Source organism: Lottia gigantea, assembly GCF_000327385.1.
Source record: "Lottia gigantea unplaced genomic scaffold LOTGIsca_7, whole genome shotgun sequence".
Lineage (NCBI taxonomy): Eukaryota > Metazoa > Mollusca > Gastropoda > Lottiidae > Lottia > Lottia gigantea.
In genome coordinates this window covers 2,416,105-2,437,384 of record NW_008710370.1, presented here as the reverse complement: position 1 = coordinate 2,437,384, position 21,280 = coordinate 2,416,105, and the positions used below count along the sequence as shown (strand labels likewise).

At 35.3% G+C, this 21,280-nt stretch overlaps 1 protein-coding gene across 1 annotated transcript; it reads right to left on the bottom strand.

Annotated features, from left to right (window-relative positions):
• Window positions 1-2,856: 2,856 nt before the first annotated feature.
• Window positions 2,857-20,609, bottom strand: LOTGIDRAFT_155025 (hypothetical protein; the record flags this gene model as incomplete). Its single annotated transcript, XM_009065536.1, has 3 exons — window positions 2,857-3,187; window positions 20,277-20,330; window positions 20,515-20,609. The coding sequence occupies 3 exons, from the start codon at window positions 20,607-20,609 to the stop codon at window positions 2,857-2,859; spliced, it is 480 nt and encodes a 159-aa protein (XP_009063784.1).
• Window positions 20,610-21,280: the final 671 nt, after the last annotated feature.

Here is a 21,280-nt window from a genome sequence, read left to right as displayed (position 1 = left end):
TCTTGAAGGGATGGAATATACTCATTTAACCAACGTTTCCAAAAATGTTGCTTAAGTACTGCACTTGTCTCCAGCGTCTCTTAATGTAATGGTCGGATTTATCTGGAATAGTCACGGAAAAATCTCTTTTTTCAACACTAATTCCAAGAAGGTGATTAGGTGTTAGTACATCTAAGTCATCTGGTGAATCTGAAGCTTTAGTCAATGGTCTATTATTAAGTATAGATTCCACCTCACACAATAATGTTGCAAATCCTTCATCGTCATGTTGTAAAGATGCCAAAACCTTGCGTACTTGACGAATCAACCGTTCCCAGGCTTCCCCCAAGTGTGATGCCGAAGGTGGGATAAAATACCAATGAATACCATGGTGAATTAACTCCGAATTTATCTTTGATTGGTTCAATTGAAGAATGCAGGTTTTAAGTTCCTTATATGCACTAACTAGGTTACTTCCATTATTAGATCTAATCGAAAAGGGCTTGCCCCTCCTGGCCACAAATCTTCGAATAGCGTTTATGCAGGAGTCTGTGTCTAACGAACTGGCCACCTCTAAATGCACAGCTCTAGAGTTAAAACACGTAAAAATAACGCCATAGCGTTTTACATTTGACCTTTTATGACGTAACTCGAAAGGACCGAAGTAATCCATTCCAGTGTTATGAAATGGTGGATTAAGCGGATTAATTCGTTCTGCCGAAAGTTCAGCCATCTTCTGATGTAATCTCTGGGCCTTATATCTCAGTTACACATCTGGACAACTGCGACTTAATGGTACCACTAGCACCGATTATCCAATAGTTTGATCGAAGTCTAGACAATACCGAATTTTTACCCAAATGTCCAAATTCTGCGTGAATCTTTCGGACTAAAAGTTCTGATAGGCGTGAAAGTTTGGGTATAATAATCTGGTGCTTAGCGTTAAAGGTTAAGTCCACACACGCGCCTCTTCCACCTACTCGTAATAATCCTTTGGACACAAATGGATCAAGTTTTTAAGTGGTTGAATCTTAGAAATGCCATCACATTCGGAACTCATTAGTTTTAGTTGAATATTGAAATGTTTGTTTTGTTCATGTCTGATAATCAAACTTTCTGCACTTTGAATGTCCTCAAAACTTAACAATTCTGGTTTAAATCCTTTACGTTTAATTTTACTACAAAAGTTCCTAAAACACAGTTTCAGTAAGGCTATAGCCTTTAAAAGTCTATCGTAGTCCGAATAATGCTTTAGTAGCTTATCGAAAGGGTGATCAAAGTCATCTTTTGGATTAACAGTACACACACTGCGTTTAATATTTGGATCATTTTCTAACAGTGAAAAGTTATTTTGTGATTCCGACCAATCTGATTCTGGTGTTTGAAGAAATTGAGGTCCTTTGAACCAACGTTTCTGATCCAATAGCGATTAACAAATTTGTTGTTCTCCATAGTCTGAATTCCTAATTGCAAAACATCGAAAAGCGAAAATGTCCAACGTAAAGAACTGTATTTTCCCACAAACCGGAAAACGTGCGAACTATAGTCTCGATTATTTAGACACTATTTTTAGAATTGAAGGCCAAGTTCGTTTTGAACTCTACACATTATGGCGGGCGAAGTATCACTGTGGGTCTGGATTTTATTTTAAAATCGGCCAGAACATTTTATTTGCTTAAGATCAGCTAAATTTTGTTGACCTACATAAATCACACTGGAAGTTATTCAACCGGAAGTAGATTTGAAATTCAGTCTTCCTGTTTAAACCTTTAACTGCCAAATATTTTTTTAAGAAAATTGACATTTTGTGGTACCTTTTTTCAAAAGCATGTGGCTCCAAAACTGTGGGATGTAGGCACCAAGTGTCAATAAATAAAATGTTCAGTGATATATGTATGTTACCATGGAAATATTCATTTTTGTGATGTCATCATCTTTGACGTCAATGTGAGGTAACCTTGGCAACCATAGGTTCAAAACCTAAAATTAGTAGATTTTTGTTAAAATAACAATTTTCATAATTTTAGAAGTTTATGAATATTTGCATATTACCATGGCACTGTTTATTTTTGAAAAAACATGAGATCATATGGCAACAATTGGACTATTTTGTTTAATAAAGAAGATAATGTAGGGATAAAACATTTTCTTATCAACAAAATACAAGAAATACAATTCTTGTAAATCAACAAGTAAAGGAAGTAAAATTCAACAACTGTAAACAACCAATTAACTAATAAATAACTGATTATGTGTGTGTCAGCACAGGTTCTCAATATGTCACGTTTGTTCAATATAAAAATAATGAAGAAAGGATAAAACATTTTATCATCAACAAAATCCAAGAAGTAAAATTCTTGTAAATCAACAAGTACAGGATGTAAAATTCAACAATTGTAAACAACCAATATATAGATTAACTAATAAATAACTGATTATGCGTGTGGGTACTTCCATATGTTACTGAATACAAGCCATCTTGACATTTGTCTGAAAGTTTACTACATGCTCGATTTACTACAAACATGGTATTTTACATTTTCAGTAGCCAGACTCCGTAAGCTATTAAAAATTTTAAAAAAATAAATCTTGATTTTTTAGCTCAAAATTATGATCAGAATGTTATCGTGAAAAGTTTTAGAAAATTGTTCAGTTTTCTAAAAGTTATAAGTAAATGCAGTAATAAAGGAATTCTCTCTATTTACAATAATGCAAATCAAGAATGGTTTTACAATGTGGAGAAAAATTTAAGAATCCTCACACATGCACGGACAAGAAAAAACTTTGACATAATAATATTTGGAAGCTTTAAAATTCTAAACAATAATATTATAAAATCACATATTTGCATTCCTATCAAAACACTTTAGTGTAAATTCATAATCTGTCGAAATGACATTGTTTGAATAGTTTCCTAGTGTGATATATCTCATTACAAGGGGCAACACAAAGTCCGACACAACATTGTCTACATCTAAATTTGGTCTGCCTACGACCACCATTTATAGAACAATCAGAACACACAATACAGTCTGGGCGATCAGATGCTTCATCAAGCCAATGCCTTTCTACTAATCTTGATAATTTCTCTCCTAAGGCGTGTCCAACTTTAATTTTCTTTCTAGCAAAACCATCCAATAGTGAACAACAAATATTCTGTAAATACGACTTCAAATCCCTGAAAGGCATACTACCTCGTCTAACTGACCTGTATATAATGTGTGAATTTACCATACTGATACTCATAAAAGCGTTAAAAATACGGCTGTACCATTTTCTGGAACAGTGTGGAAAGAGGTAGGTTTTCATCCGTTGATCAGACGTATCCACACCGCCCATATAACTATCCATCCACACAAACTGGTTTTTTTATATTTCTGAAACTGGTCTCTGATTTTTTGCTTCGGATTTGATTAGGTATACAGTCATTGTTATGTGGTCAACATTGTATGCCGTTTCGTATCTCTCCGTGCACATGCTAATAATTTTCCACTCTTCATAAATACTGGGTCATCACCTTTTTGAAGATTCAAATTATTTGCTCTTAATTCGTGTGACATACCCTTCCTATTATAATTTACTTTTCCACACAATCCAGTTTCTTTTTCGGTTAGTTCTTTAGCCAATGATGGGCTTGTATAATAGCTATCCATATACGCTTCATGACTTTTTCCTGTATAAGGTGTAACAAGTTGTGTGACAATTTGATGTGTAGCTCCTACCTGTTCATGTTCACGTTCTGTAGATTTACCAGTATATAAAGACCATCTCAACACTTAGGCTGTAGCAGAAACGACAATACAAATGCTTTGTATCCATACTTATCAGGCTTGTTTGGATTACACTGAACTTAAGTGCTTCGACCCTTGAAAGCAATTGTCATTTCATCTAAAGACAGTGTCTGTGATGGATAAAACATTTGTTCAAACAATGGAATCACAGCATCAATGATTGGACGGATTTTAAATAGTCTGTCATGACCTGGTTCCCCATGTTCTATCTGGTTTTCATTGTTTACAAAATGTAGAAATGATAAAATGATTTGAAAGCGATTGCGTGGCATCACCTTGCTGAAACCAGGAGTTTCTGTTAACCAAAGCTGTGACCAATAGTCAACAATCCCATAGCAAGATGTAATCATATAAACGCCTTCATTTCAGGTATAGTTACATCATACTAGTCGCAAAAGCAGGATTTGGGGCTTAGAAAGTTACCATCTAAATATTGATGAGCATAACGATTGGTTTCCAGCACAAGAATATATTCCAAAAGTTATCGTTAAGAAATAATGACAAAAAGTCTATAGGTTCACTATTTTTCAGTGTTTCCTTTTAACCCTGCATTTTGTGCAAATTCAATAATCCCATCATCTTAAGGTATTCATTCAAACTCAGGGGTAGTTATTTTCTTCACACATTTACGACGTCCACCATCTGACAGCTTTCAGGCTTTGTGTTGACCGACACTTAAAAAATCGGCAACATCAGGAATTCGACTTTCATCATTATTTATATTTTCACCGTCAATATCAACCCTTTCCGAATCCGATGGCCAGTCCTCTTCAGAGGGCAAAAATTCACCCTCAGAGTCACTATCAGCATAGATATGGGTTATAACAGCTTCAACAATCAATTTTCTGGCCATTCTCGGACCATTTTACATCAAAATACAACCATTTTCAATCAAAAGTTGACCGCAATACATGACAGCAAAATTGTTTACATTGACGATTGCTATTTAGGCCATCTGCTGCGGTTGAATAGCCATCATTAGAGCCGTAAATTTCGTATCTATCTATATAGGATGTCTATGGTTATGACGCCATGAAAACTAAATTTCGCGACGTCTTTTCACAAATATTACCTATTTTCAATGAAATTGTTTAGGATTTTTTTCATAGAAGAAACATGCATGTTTTTTTGTCTACAAATTATCACCGATATCTAAATCTGATTATACATATATCAATACCATCTTTATAGCGGTAGTTTTGTATTGATTTAGAAATGTTGATGCAGCTGACGAGCCTAGGCTGTGTGCCCTGTGGAAAAATCAAAAAAAAAAAAAAAATTAAAACTGTTCCCTTAACAGTACTGATGCAGAGTGTGTTACAACATGAAGGTACATACAAAGGTGGACAGAAATTTAGATAAGAAATAAGAAATTGTAATGCGGATCAAATTTAGAATTGGATTAAACACATACATACAAAGTTTGATGAAATTTTTATAAGAAATAAGGAAGTTGGTAAATTAAGTGGGGGTATGCCTTTTAGGTGCTTCTGTAAGCTCAAATTACAGTATATCCATTGTAGAGCTTATTTATATATCATAACTGGACATAAAACATCAAACATATATAAAAGGGAATGTGTCTTTAAGATTAAAATGACAGAGTTGACAGACCGATGACAGTGTATTTAGACTACAATAATTGCACCATGTTTAGTGTATGGGATTTTGAATTAGCATGCACGGCATACATGTTATATATCACTAGAAAGCACAGGATCTCAGCATTATGAATCCGACAATAATATTGCCCTATCTCTATTAAGTCACCTGTAAGAAGGCTTTAAAGGTGTAAACTCAACTTTTAGTGACACCCATAAAACTGCAACCGCTGTAGTAAATATTAATTATTACTGTAAATATCAACATCATCCAAGGTACAGCTCTTGAGATAGAAGCGTTCAAAGTTTTAAGAAAATTGCAAAAAATTTTTTAATATGGCTTTGACATCATCAAGTGCAAATAAATATGCAAATTATGTTGGCTAGTTAAGCTTGTCAGTAATATTGTGCACAGCTCTCCTGCCAAAATTTAAGCTTTCAAATCCATGTCTATCCATAATTATCCATATTTTAGTGTGACTATGCTTTATGTAGAGCACATCTACTGAAATCGAAAGACAAAAGTTTTGTAAAAGGTTAAAATGAAAGGGATTATGCGATTTTAGTGCAATGCTAGTTCTTCTGAAGGCTATTGGTTGAAAACTGTAGCTTCTATAGTGCTCATGAGCACCTTTTGATAGGTTTGTATACGCCAACATTATAATGTGGTCGTATATTATTGTCGCCCCTGTCCGTCGGTCAGTCCGTCCACAATTGGCTTGTGATCGCAATAGAGACAACAGTTTTTATCTGATTTGAATGAAATTTGGTGAGATCATTTATATTTATGAGATCTTGGACAAGTTCAAATTTGACGATCTTTCGAAGAACGCGTTAAGAGTTATTGCCCTAGACTAATGAAAAACTTGGCTGTGAACACAATAGAGACTACAGTTTTCCAATTTAAATGAAATTTGGTGTGAAATAAACACTATTTCACTTTGTGTGTTCTTATGGGTAATTTTATCTTAAAAATTTTGATAAATTATTTTTATACATATTGATATATACATTGATTTGAAGCTGTGAATTTGCACATTATAATTCTGTTTGAATTTTTCCGTTAAGTTACAACAATATTATTCTGACCTAAAGCCAAAAATGTTCCAACTGTTACAGGTCAACTGTGTCATTTAACCAACAGTTACTTTATCACCAGATATAATTACTCTGCCAGGCTATCAAAAAATCTTTGAAAAAATATTGGGTCACCTTGTCCTTTGAACCTGCTGTTCTTGGCAATTTGCTCAACATTTAAAATGCCATTCAAATACCTTTGTTTGGTTTTCCTGATGATTGCCATAATTGACTTTGAAATGTAAGATCACCTATATATTTTCACAATTCCCAAAATTAGATAAGATCGTTTTAATAAGTAAACTATCCATTCCTGACAGCCATTTTGTGATAATAATATATTTCAATACAGTTCTCCAGTAGCTTAGCTCCTCCCACCAGGAAAATATTATATTGAGATCTATATAGAACTACACTTGATTGACAGCTGAATATTTCAACTTCAAGGGTGGTAATTTGGGAGAGAAAACAATATATAAAATGAAAGAACAAGATAGAGGTCAAAACAGGTCTGAATTTAAGTTTCTTTTTTTTACTGGAGATTTACTTTTAAAATTTTAAATTTTCTTGATTTTAGTCAAAAATTCAAAAACATACTTCAAGAGGGTAATTGGCAATGTTTTAATAGAATATAGGTCAGAATTATCTTGCTTAGGTTAAGGGAGATAACTATGTTTCAATTTCTAAAAGAAGTACCTTAGTAGATAATTGAGTGGATTATCAATATAGCACTTATACAGGTAATTAAGGGATTATCAGGATGTTAATCAAGTTATTGTAATATCAAGCAGTGATTGATGGCTTTATATTTCATTAGAGAGTTGCCATTAAATTTTGCATTTGACAAACATTAAAAGCCATGTAATGGCTAACCTATACTTGATGTCCGATAGAGGATATTGACTGTTGGTCATTTGAGCAGCCCCATCGGTCATGTCCAGCATATAGAGCCAAATCAACAGCCCTGGAGTACGCACTACACATATTCGATATTTTGCTGCAAATCACAAACTGAATTTCCAAATATATACCCAGTTGGAAGAAATTCGGATAAGAAATAAGAAAGTGGGTCAATTAAGCCGTGGGCGTGGTTCCAGGGTGCTTCAGTATGTTCAACTTGCATGACACCTTTTAATCCAACCCAGAACGTCCTTATAAACGCAAACTTAACATTTGTGCACTTCTGATAGAAATTGGGGAGATTATATATCTTTTAAGGCAACGGTGACTGTCGGTGGATTATAAACGCACAGTTACTAAAGAAGTCAAAACAAAATTTCAAAATTCTAAAAAGCGCAATTTTAATCAAAATACCAAGTGTTATATATCATTTGAAAGAATAGATTACGTATGTAATTTAGGTCACGTGACAGAGCTCTTCATAGGTTAAAAATCACATTTTCAATTGGCTGTAGAACTGGAAATTAATGACGCACAACAAAAGTGAAGATATCATCGGATATATCTAGTAGTGGGCAACAACTTTTGTTCAGGTTAAAAGGTCAACAAAGGGCAAATAAAAGTAATATGAGCCTTTGAAGTTTCAAAAATTGCTGTTTTCAGACGTCTGCAATATATATATTGTATATATCGGACATCAAAGATCAAAGTAAGAATGGTCATCCTAGTTCAATGACCTTTGACCATGCAAAAGTTCAAAGATAGCTTGCGAGGCAAGGTAACATACGCCCACTGGCAGCTCTCAGAAATGATAAAACAGTTTTTAGTGACCTGTGTAGGAATATTCTCATTTTGATTAAATTTTATTAGTTTGAATTCAATTATATATATATATGCCAGTTATTTATGCTGAGTAATTCCACAAAAAGTTTTAAAAAATCAATATCAATTACCCATTTTGACGCGTTTTTCTTAAGTCAAGGGAAATAACTCAAAAACTGTTCATCAAAAAAATCAAATTCAAACTTGTCCAAGATCTGATCAATATAAATGATCACACCAAATTTCACTAAAATCAGTTCTCTATTAAGTTCACAAACAAATTTTGACACGTTTTTCCTAAGTGAAGGCAATAACTCAAAATCCGTTATCAAATTTGAATTTGACAAAGATCTCATGAATATAAATCATCACAACAAATTTCATTCAAATTGGTTGAAAACTGTAGCTTCTATTGTGCTCACAAACAAATTTTGAATCGTTTTTACAATGTCAAGGGCAATGACTCAAAAACCGTTCATTGAAAATGCGTCGAGTTAGAACTTGTCCGAGATCTTATTAATTCCAATGATCATACCAAGTTTGATCAAAATTGGTTGAAAACTGTAGCTTCTATAGTGCTCACGAACACATTTTGATGTGTTTTTACAATGTCAAGGGCAATAACTCAACAACCTTTCATCGAAAAGCTTCAAATTGGAACTTATCAATCTAAAGCATCAAAATCAAGTTTTATCAAAATCAGATGAAAACTGTAGTCTCTATAGTGCTCAAAAGAAATGTTGACCGACGGACCAACATAAAAAGTATGTAATGATGACTTCAGGATTTGCCAAAGAATCTAAACAGGAAGGGGGAGGGGGGAGGGAAATAAATATTCATGTGGGCATATAAAAATGAAAATTGTTATAGCTATTCCCTCTTTTAAAGTAAAGAACGCAAAAAACTGTAATCTTATCACAAATTGTCTAAAGTAGTGATCTATTTTCATGCAAAATTTCTAAGGTAACAATTGCAAATATTTCATATGAAGGTAAATGCACACCGGATGTGGCACGCCCACTTCAAAAATTTTATTTCGTCTGTGATGAAGTGTACATTTTTAAATAACGTTCCAAATTTCAAGTGTTTACAATCATTAGATCATGAGATATTTGTAGTTATACATTTTTTAAGGCAATGGTTACTGTTAGTGGATTATAGACATCATGAATTTACGCACAGTTACTATAGAAGTCAATACAAAATTTTCAATTCTATAAGCCCAATTTTGATCAAAATATCAAGTGTGATATATCAATTTTTAAAAAGACCAATTTTTACCAAAATATCAAGTGTGATATATCAACAATAAGGACTCTAAGAATATGTAAGAAATTCTGTCGTATGTTAATTAGGTCACGTTACAGAGCTCTTCAAAGTTAAAAGTTAACGATGCACAACAATAGTGTAGATATTATCGAATAAATCTCGTCAGGAGCAATAACTTTTGTGCAGGTCACAATAATTCTTAAGGTCAAGGTCACTAGAAATATGCCTTAACAGTTATGACAATTAATAAAAACATGAAACCAGAAATTAAAAAAAATGCAAAAGCGAAATTCAAAAATCGGATACCACAGTTTTTTGCGCAATCGATTGCAGTTTACATAAACATCAGATTTACGCACATCCAATTTTATCCTGAGACCCCATTTTGAGTTTTATAAAAATTAGTCATATCAAGATGGCGTCTTAACCAATACTTCCAGGTCAAATTTATTCATTCCAAAATCTTTATAGGGACAATTATAATTAATTGCAAAAAGAATTTTTCAAATATCTACAAAATTCCGGAAGTTGAAATTTCAAGTTTGGAGAAGATTGACGTTAAAACCAGAAGGGATATCTAAATTTTGAAAGCAGATTTCTATTCGCAAACAAAATGTCTATCTACATGTAAATTTTCAGATTGATGGCAAAAAAATTGTGGAAGTTTAAAAAATGCTCCAAATAAAATCTCTAAAAGTCAGCAACAAAAGTCAAAATTTCTTAAAAAGCTATCTTTTAGACGTGTGTTACGACATTCAGGTACATACGAAGAAGGTCTTTTTCATTTACATTGATGTAAATACTTTTCTACCACTCTGAATGCAAATATGCAAAAGTGTGTGGAGTTTAAAGTATATTGACTAAGAATAAAATAATGTTTTGTCAATTAATAAAGACCAAGTTTGATGAAATTCAGAAAAAAATAAGAAAGTTGGTAATGCACATGGGCTCAACAAAATTCAATATTTCCATCAAATTTAGAATTGGATTATACACATACATACCAAGTGATGAAAATATTAAATAAGAAATAAGAAAGTTTGATGAAAATATTTAATAAGAAATAAGGAAGTTGGTAATGAGCATGCGCACAACAAAAATATATTATTTCCATCATACCAAGTTTGATGAAATTCAAAAAAGAAATAAGAAAGTTGGTAATGCACATGCGCATTTTCCAAATTCATTATATACCATGACAACGGCACTGAATCAGTGCACATCCAACCTTATACATCGATAAAACGTTGAGGTTTAAAGTCACAATGGGATTTCTTACCGAAAAGAAAAGCATGTAAACATTCAATAGTCAAAAGATCGTTTAAACCATTTACGGTTTGGTAGTGAAAAGACGCAGGAATTTGATACCATTCGGTACTAAAAGGTGTAAACATTCGGTAGTTGAAATTTTCAAATAGCTGTAAAGTTAAAAGTACAATTCACACAAAAATGAAAATATTTTTGGAAATGTCAGCATCTGTCAAGCTACCCCATTTATGTTCGGAGTGTACGTGATGCAGTGCTCCGGCACCTTAGATGGTTTTGTGAACTCCAGAAGGTAGGATAATGTTATGAACTCTATTTCAAGCCTTTTGGCAGTGTGGCTGATATTTCAGAGTTTTTGGGATGTGAACATTATCGGAGGTCTTTGACCGTGTTGCTGTTTACTCAGCGTTGTGGGTTGGGCTACAAACCGTGCAATATTTCTAGGATTCCTGCGGGATCCCAATCCGTCAGTTTTACAATTGGATGCCGCTCAGCTTTTTCCAGCCACAGAAGGCAATTTCGCAAAATACAGTAGAAACTGTATTAAGAGACCACGCAGGTGAAAATTCAAAAACGGTCTCTTACTGGAGGTGGTCTCTTATGAGAGAATTGAGTCGGCTGAAGCAATTTCATTCATTTTCTTCATTTCATTCTATGTATTAGAAATATACAAAATATAATATAACATTATAGATATTATTTACATTTTTTTAATTAGGAAATCCCAGGTTAATTTGTTGATTTCTTCATTGCCGGTGAACCGCTTCACACGTTTACAATCGGGAGAAACATTGCTTTCAAAATCCTCTATAATTTCTGCTTTACGCTTCAGAATTCCCTGAATTTGAGTCTTACCAACACCTATTTCATCAGCAATTTGTCAACCACTTTTCCCGGCTTTCGCCAAGTTAATGACCTTGACCCATTTTGTAAATAGCTGCCTTTTTATATCGATAATAGACTGACATTAATCATTAACAAGCTATAAAATTAATCCTTAGACCGATTAACGATAATCTCAATTCATCTCACCGATGTGTGAAACAACCTGATGTTTAATCAAGGGAGTAAATAAGTGTCATGGTCCACCCACAATTGCTCGTAAACACTCTACAAGACACAATTCTTGACGGATTTTGACAAAACTTGTTCTGAGTGTTCGTAATCACCCAAGGATGAACCCTATTGAAAATCAGAAGAATTGAACAATATTTAGTATGAGTTATTGCCCTTGTTCTTGAAAACGCTTTCAAATTTAGCTCTATACACTAAAGGCATGATTCTTGCTGGATTTTGACAAAACTTGGTTTTATTATTCAGTCCCATGAGCTAAGAACAAGGACAATAACTCATACTCAATATTATTCAGTATCGCCCTAAAGAGTTCAAAAGAAGTGTATGACTGAAGGTTGAATATTTCATACTGATGATTGTCACTGTACTGCTAAATATCTTTATTCAAAATCAAAGCTGCCAGTGGGCGTATATTACCTTGCCTGGCAAGCTATCTTTATGGATGTCGTAGTCCAAAAGTCGCCCCAGGAGATCAACCAATTATTATCTTTTTCTTTGTTGATGGCTGACTTGGCTCGGACTTATGGAGATGCTGCCTTTTTATTTTATGATTCAAGCTTTCGAACTCTTCGTCAAACGCGGCCAGTCCCTTGGGGCCAGATTCATTCAGACCTATGGCTTTGGGCTACAACACTGTATGGGCTGTACATGGTCCAATTGTAGAAACATGCATTTGTGCGTCGTGGTAACAATCACTCAGTGTTAAGTTGCTTTGCTTGCTTTCCCCAGGATTCTCAGTGGCCTCGCAGGGTTCAGGATAGTGGGGGGCAGTTAGATGCTTCCTCCAAAGGCACTGTGGGGGCAGATTTGAGTGCAAGACCACACCAATGTTGGGCAGAATTCGAAATATTCATTTCGTTGTGGGGGTTCAAAGAACCAACAAACTACCAACACCGGTAAAACCCAAATAATTTGGCTGAAGCCTTACAAGGCTATGATTTAGAAGAAATTTCTTTTTTATATTCTGGTTTCTCCCATGGTTTCATTATTCCCTATAAAGGCATTCGTGGTGTATCCCAACCATAGATCTTGCATTGAAAACATGGGAGTCCTGTTCGATAAAATAAATGTAGAGTTACAGCATGGTCGAGTCATGGGCCCCTTTTTGCATCCTCCTCTGCCGGTGTTCCCCTCTTGGAGTTGTTCCTGAGAGTGAGTTGGGGGCTTTAAGGCTAATCCACGATCTTTCCTTTCCTTTTGGGGCATCTGTGAATTCTGGAATTGATGAGCAACATACAGCAGTACAGTATGATTATTGACAATGTTGTACAGATCGTTTTGCTGGGTTTTTCTATTATATTTCAAGGACAGACATTTTACTTTGCAGATATGTGTCTGCCTATGGATCTTTCTTCTCGTTGCCAAACTTTTGAGAGATTCAGTTCGGCCCTGCATCGGATTATGGAGACAAAATTTAAAGCATATGTAAGCCATATGATTGATGATTTTTTCTTTGCAGGGCCGTCTGGATCTCCCAACTGTTTGGAAGCTTTGTCCAAATTTTTGAACCTTGCCAAGTATATTGGTTTTCCTATCAAGCATACAAAAACGTCATTTATGGATTAGGGGTTGACTCTATGGCTATGGAAGTTAGGTTACCACAGGAAAAAATTTTAAAGATTGCTGTTAAGCTCTCGTGGTTGAAATGCCAAGGGAAAGTTCGTTTGAAAGAACTTCAATCTGTGTTAGGACTTTTGAATTTCGCAACATCAGTAGTGGTACCTGGTAGAACCTTTTTAAGAAGGCTTTAAGACCTTACTCTCAATATTGTAAAACCGTTTCATGGGGTTACTTTGACTAATGCTGCCCACTTGGATATACTGGCTTGGAAGACACTTATACTGGAATTTAACAGACGGTGCATGTTTTTAAGAGATAGTTGGGCTGACTCTGACACCTTCAAATTGTACACTGACGAGGCCACCACTAAGGGATTTGGAGCTGTGTTAGGTTCGAATTGGTTTGTTGGCAGATGGTCTGAAAGTATGTCTCTCTATAGCATCAATGTACTGGAACTCTTTCCAATTGTAGTAGCAGTTGAGCACTGGGGTCATTTGTTGAGGAATCAAAAGCTTTTATTACTTACCGACAATGAGTGCACTGTTTTTGTAATCAATGACGCAACTTCAAAATGCCCCGCTCTTTTGAAACTTGTTCGCAGATTAGTTGTGGCCTCCTTATGTAATAACATTTTGTTGCGGGCGAAACATATTGCAGGGAAATCTAATTTAGTAGCTGATTGTCTTTCGCGTTTTTTATTTCAGGAAGCTCGTCAACATGCCCCTTGGTTAGACGACCAGCCTCAAAGGTTGTGCCAGGACCTCTTGCAAATCTAATTGTTACTGACTGATGTGCCTGGAAAAAGTTTATTGAGTTTTGTCGTTTGAAGTCCTTGTCTCCATCTTTTCCAATTGCGGAAACCATAATTGTCAACTTCCTTGCATTTTTGTTTGAGTCTGGATATGCCCAAAGTTCAATTACTTTGCACGTGTCAGTTTTAACCTATGTACAGAAGTCTGTGGGCTTTACCGAATCGTTGCATTCCTTTTTAGTAAAAAGTTTGCTAAGGGGGGCCAAGAAGATGCGGGATTCCACTGAAGCGCGTCTTCCCATTACCCAAAATATTTTAATTCGCTTGCTTCAGGCGGTTCCGCATGTTGTTGGCCTCTCTTCTTATCAATCTTTGGTCAAAGCAATTTTTTCCTTAGCCTATTCAGGGTTTTTTTCATCTTGGGGAGTTGGTGACTAAGTCAGGTTGTGTTAATGTAAATATTGTACAGGTTCAAAATGTTAAGTTTTTGTTTTCGTTATCTATTTTAAAAGCCATTGAGATATCACTTTATCCTTATAAACATTAGTGTTCTGATGCTCCGGTGCGACTTGATAAATTGCTCTTGTTCCATTTCCCCAATATCATGTGCTCTATGTTTACTCTTTGAGTATTTAAAAGTAAGTCTTCATGTAGCTGGGCCACTCTTTCAAGATGTTAATGGTCACCCAATAACTTACACTTTTGTGAATACTCAGTTGTCTAGACTTGTTGATTTTGTTGGGCTCAACAAATCGCATTATAAATTACACTCCTTTCGGATAGGAGCAGCTACTTCTGCCTTTGTATAAGGTTATTCAGAGGAAACTATCCGCAGAATGGGGAGATGGAGGAGTAATGCTTTTCAATCATACATTCGCATCCATTGATATAGTCATGTAGCTGGGCCACTCTTTCAAGATGTTAATGGTCACCCAATTACTTACACTTTTGTGAATACTCAGTTGTCTAGACTTGTTGATTTTGTTGGGCTCAAAAAATCGCATTATAAATTACACTCCTTTCGGATAGGAGCAGCTACTTCTGCCTTTGTATAAGGTTATTCAGAGGAAACTATCCGCAGAATGGGGAGATGGAGGAGTAATGCTTTTCAATCATACATTTGCATCCATTGATATAGTGCAAAATTATATCCGGTCTAGAGAACTGATTGGGAGACTGGAATTGTCATTCTGGCCAGTGTAGACTGGTGAGTGATCGTTCCTGTTTTCTTAGTCAGTCACTCGCACCGATTTTTCTATTTAATTTGAATTTTTCACGGTATTTCCCTTCTTGATTTCAAAGTTGGTATTAATTTAATGAATTAACATATTTATAAGTGGTTGTTTAATGTTATAAGTTCCTTTACATTGGAGGATATGTTTCTTGTGTTGGGCCAGACATTCCAATTGTATTCTTTGTATACAATGATGAATGTGTTTGGCTATTTACTATTCACGTGTTAAGCCCAAACACAAGTTTAGGTTCTAGACAGTTTATGAAATTATTCTAAAAAATTTCGTCATTTAATGTTTTTGAATAAATGACCTATATCCTCCAATGTATTCTCTTTTAATTGGGCTTTGGGACAAGAGGAGGAGCACAAAGAATTTGTCATTCTGGGCATTTTGAAGTTGCGTTTTGATTCCTCAACAAATGATCCCAGTGCTCAACTGCTACTACAATTTGAAAGAGTTCCAGTACATTAATGCTATAGAGAGACATACTTTCAGACCATCTGCCAACAAACCAATTTGAACCTAACACAGCTCCAAATCCCTTAGTGGTGGCCGCGTCAATGTACAATTTGAAGGTGTCAGAGTCAGCCCAACTATCTCTTAAAAACATGCACCGTCTGTTAAATTCCAGTATAAATGTCTCCCAAGCCAGTATATCCAAGTGGGCAGCATTAGTCAAAGTAATGAAACATGAAACATGAAACAGTTTTACAATATTGAGAGTAAGGTCATAAAGCCTTCTTAAAAAGGTTCTACCGGGTACCACTACTGATGTTGCGAAATTCCAGAAGTTGATATTTCAAGTTTGGAGGCTAATGACATCAAAACAGGAAGTGATATCTAAATTTTGAAAGCAGATTTTTGTTCGCAATCATAATGTCTATCTACATGTAAATTTTCAGATCGATCAGAAAAAAAAAAATGCTCCAAATAAAATCTCCAAAAGTCAGCGACAAAAGTCAAATTTTGAAATTTCTTATATTGCTATCTTTTACACATTAGTTCAAAGTAATGAAAAAAACAAAAATTATGATCAAAATAGATTCAGAATTAGAGAAAGATGTAATGAATGGTTAACGTCCTACATCATTTCCATTTGGGCGAAGATGAGTCATTGTACATTTAAACAATAACCCTAGCGACACGCTAGACAAGAGAGATAATTGAGTCAGATAGCCTGTGGTATGTGCAGTTTTGGCTAGGGAGCTTGACCAGAAGTTGACAGTATATTGACTAAGAACAAAAGAATGTTTGTCAATTAACTAAGACCAAGTTTGGAAGAATTCAATATTTCTATCAAATTTAGAATTTGATTTTTATACGCCCACATGAATATATCAAAATTTGTTTGTGAACACAATAGAGACTACAGCTTTCAACTGATTTTAATGAAATTTGGTGTGATCAATTATAATAGTGAGATCTTAGACAAGTTCGAATTTGACGATCGTTTGATAAACCTTTTTGAGTTGTTGTGCTTGACTTAGGAAAAAATGTGTCAAAATTTGTTTGTGAATACAATAGAGACTACAGTTTTCATCCATTTTAAATGAAATTTGAGATACACATCTTCAAATATTGAAAAAAAACATCTGGTTGTACAAAAAAGGCAAAGCCGAAAATCAATCTTTTGCTTCCCATGAATTGTAGACAAACATTTATTGTATCGTTTGATACCAAAATTACACAAATTGGATAAAAAATGGCTTCCGAATAGGAATTTTCGCAAAATGAGAATACATGTGTACAGGTCAGGAAAAAATATCTGGTGATTTGCCCTGAAAAATCTGGATATGGGTGAAAGGGGGGAGATTTTTCCAAAGCGCATAAATTCGTGATTTGAAACTCAAAATTTATTTTTTTTTTCTTTTCTAAATAATCCTTATGCCTTGTAAATTAATTAAATTTATCCTAGCCTACATGACACAGTAAAAATAAACAAACATATAATTAGGGATAGGCCTGTCCAGGCAAAATAATTCTAGAAATAGTGCCTGGTATTTACACTTAAGGGACCCAAAATAATTCAATATCTTCAGTATTGATTGAACCAAAAATAATGTCATGGTGAAATGATGTTTGAAAACAAGAAAGCAAGCATGATCCCAGCCCTCTAATTTAAATGGTACAGGTAGGACTACATCATACATGTAATACTAGTACCATATTAAAAAATCAGTAAGCCTATGTTCTGAAAGCATTATTTAGTAAACAATATGTACTGGTGATGTTACTTTTTCCAAAGGTGTAATTCATGACATATAGAATATCTCCAGTCGGATCATTAAATAATTTTCCTGCAACACTCTCACAAAGTATTGAACCAAATTTGCCACTTCCATTTTGACACTCTTGAGATAATGAAAGAACTGTAATAAGTAAGCCCAATGACGTCTATAAATAACCCGTTGTGCAGGCAATAAATGAATTTTTACAGGTTACAGTAAAATTACAAAACGTTTTTATGAACCGAAGTTTGAGTTTACATAACAATTAGACATCAGCTACATTCGTTTTATAGTAAAAGTAGGGCTACATTAAATTTTAGTATCTAGTTTCTAAACTAGTGTCCAAAAGAAACGATACCACCTGTTTGCAACGACATAAAAGAAAAACTAAACAATGCAGAAGTTTAGGATTGGTGTTATGCTTTTGAGAAATCCTTTCACAACATCTGTACAAAAATTTCATTTCAATAAAATCTGTACAACCAATATGACAAGCCTTTAAAGATGGGTGGGGTCGAAAAAAGAAAATTTCGTTAGAGCACTGATCACAGAAACAACGGGAAATGTCACACCACACGTCACAAAGTCAAGTCAATAGCGGGTATGTCCACCGTGAGCATCAATACATGCCAGAACACGCCTACGGACTGATGCCGTCAAACGTCTGATGACGTTGGGAGTGATTCGTTGCCATTCCTCGAGAAGACATCGTTCCAAGTCTTGGACGTTGATTTGGAGGCACACGGCAAAGTCGGATTTGCCGATCGAGGTGGTCCCATAAGTGCTCGATGGGATTCATGTCCGGTGAACATGCGGGCCATGGCAAAACCTGTACGTTGGCGTTGGCAAGGAAGTTCTGTGTCAATCTTGCTGTGTGTGGCCTTGCATTGTCATGTTGGAAAAGGAGTCTACGAGGCTGTTGCTGAATAAAGGGCACCACAACAGGCCGTAGGATGTCATCAATATAACGCTGTGCATTCAGGTTTCCACGAATTACGACAAGCCTCGTTTTGACGTCACCACATATGCCACCCCAAACCATTAAACCTCCACCTCCAAACGACCGGACCTGTTGGATAAAGTTAGGCGCCAAACGTTCACCAAATCGTCGGTATACAAGCTGCCGTCCATCGTTTTTGAAGATGAGGAATCTGCTCTCATCAGAGAACATAACACGTGCCCAGTCCCGCCGTTGCCAACGTCGAACTCGCCTGGTCCAGATCAGTCTGTTGTTCCGGTGTTGAGGCGTCAGGAGCGATCCGCGGTAGGGATGACGTGGCCGGATACCATACTGCCGTAGTCTCCTGTAGATGGTCTGTCGACTGATCCTGTGTCCCAGTGCTGTAGCCGCCGTGGACGTCGCTGTTACGGTGCGGTTCCTCAGGTGTAATACCCGGATGTACCGAACTTAATGGAGCGTGGTTACTCGTGGTCTTCCACTCCTGGGCCTGTCTGACGTCTGACCTGTCTGACATAACCGCTGCATCAACCTGGTGATAGTGATGCGTGCGCAGCCTGACGACGTTGACGTGTGTCGCTCCTTGTTGGACCATTCCAACGGCTCTCTCTCTCTCGATGGCTGTCAAAAGTGGCATATCTTGTGTTCTTTTTGTTGCTGTGATATCAACGTGTCTTATCAGCCATTTTATACAGTTTTTATGCACGTGCAGAACATGCTAGACAGGGAAATGTCACTTTCACGAAATTTACGTTTTTTCCCGGAAGTGATCACGTGTTCCCGGTATTTTTATCGACTATGCTGTGTTTGGGATGTGCAATACGAATTGGCATGTTTTCATATTAGACAATTCACTTAGTAAAAAACAATTTTGAAAATAAGTTGGTATCGTTTCTTTTGGACACTAGTTTAGTATTTAGTAGAATCTACCGGTTGTTGTTATAAAAAGTGTTTCACATGGGCTTAAAATATACACATTATTGGGTAAAAATAGATCAAATTTACCATCTTAATTGGGGGATTAATTAATCAGGCAATGATAAAATTAATAAGTGATGAGATTAACGCATGTTACCGGCAATCAAGTAATGATAGATATTTTGTTGATTTATGGTAGGACATTGAAAACGGTAGGTCCTGTGAAAATTTGGTCGGAGAAAAAACAAAAAATCAATTTTTTTCAACTGCCATCATGTGTTCATTGTTATAAGAAGTACAGAAAAGGAAACCTGAGCAAAATCACTCGATAAATACACCTACTAGAGCCCACACTCTGTTTTTTTGCTAACGTCGCTTCATGTTGCTCAGAAAATTTTAGTTTTACATTCAGTACACAGTTCACCACAAGTCAGAAAATGTGGTTAAATCCGTTTCCCCATACCTGTTGTTGTTTCCGAGAACTGAGATCTCGGGGTAAAGAAAAAAAAAACAAAGCAGGGCGTTAGAAGAATTGAATAAAATTCTGACATAAACTGTCACCTCTCACGCAAGCCAACAAATTATGATGCATTTCTATTAAGTCATGGGCAATAACTCAAATTCCTTTGATCGAAAATCTTGACTAAGATATCGTCATTATAAATGATAACACCAAATTTCATTAAATCGGATGAGCCAATTGTAGACTGGGGCAACAACAATATACGACCACATTACAATGTAGGCATATAAAAACCTCAAAAACATTAATTTGTGAACTGAATCAGTTAAACAAGAAACCTATACTATACAATTTCCATGAAAATAAATTTTAGGATTTCCTTACCTTCGAACTGGTATTTTACCACTTGGATTAACCATGAAACATAACTTCATCCAACTGAAATAAAGTGTAAATAATTGTTTAAGCTACATCATACATAAGGGCTGATTGACAACCTGCTTAATTTGCTTCTGCAAATTCCCAGTTTGTTATCGAAATGTCAATTCTATTTTTTCTTTTTGTGGGACTTTGCTGAAATTATCAAAATGTCTATTCTTTATTTTTTTCGAAATTTACACACCTTCCTGTGCTTAGACTGCAGTAGTTGCAGCAACCATTCAACTTTCCTATACCTTCTGTAGTGGCAATGTGTTGCATAAATATAAATAGGAACATTTTTGCAAAACTGGAAATGCCACAGTCCAATATGTGCAAAAAGTAGAAAATCGGACCTAAAAGTCGGATTTTCCGGTAGATTTTCTTCGGGTTTTTATTTCTGGAATCTACGTGTAATTTCTGATATGGTACCCGATTTTCCGTTTTAAAATTAAAAAATAATATTCCGTATGTATCAAAAGAGCTCCCGTATGTAAAATTTTGAAAAAAGAATTTTTAACGATTGTTTAGCTCTCATTTTTAGTTTCATTTTCATTTCTCTAAGCCTAGAATTTGGTAGCAGGAGTAACAAATTGCGCCCTATATATCAGAAATAGGAATGGCCGATGCAGTGCTAGAATTAATATTTGTATTTGTCTTTTTTACCAAAATGATTTTAGGTCACACCAGAAACTTATTTTGCCATACATGGTGTTTGATGTTGAGCCTGAAAACACTTCTAAAGATGTTTATGATCTGGCATCTGCAGGACAATATGGAAAAATCAGGCGGTGTCTTGGTTACACTTTCATTGAAAATTTCTCTGTGTGATGAACTGAAATCCAAGTTTGTGGACTTTTTGATTAACTTGCCTTCTCATTCTTCGTCTGAAGAACCTGTTTGTAATACTTCCAAAAGTGATAAAAATGTGTTCGATTTTATGATGGCATCAAGAAAGATATTATTTTATG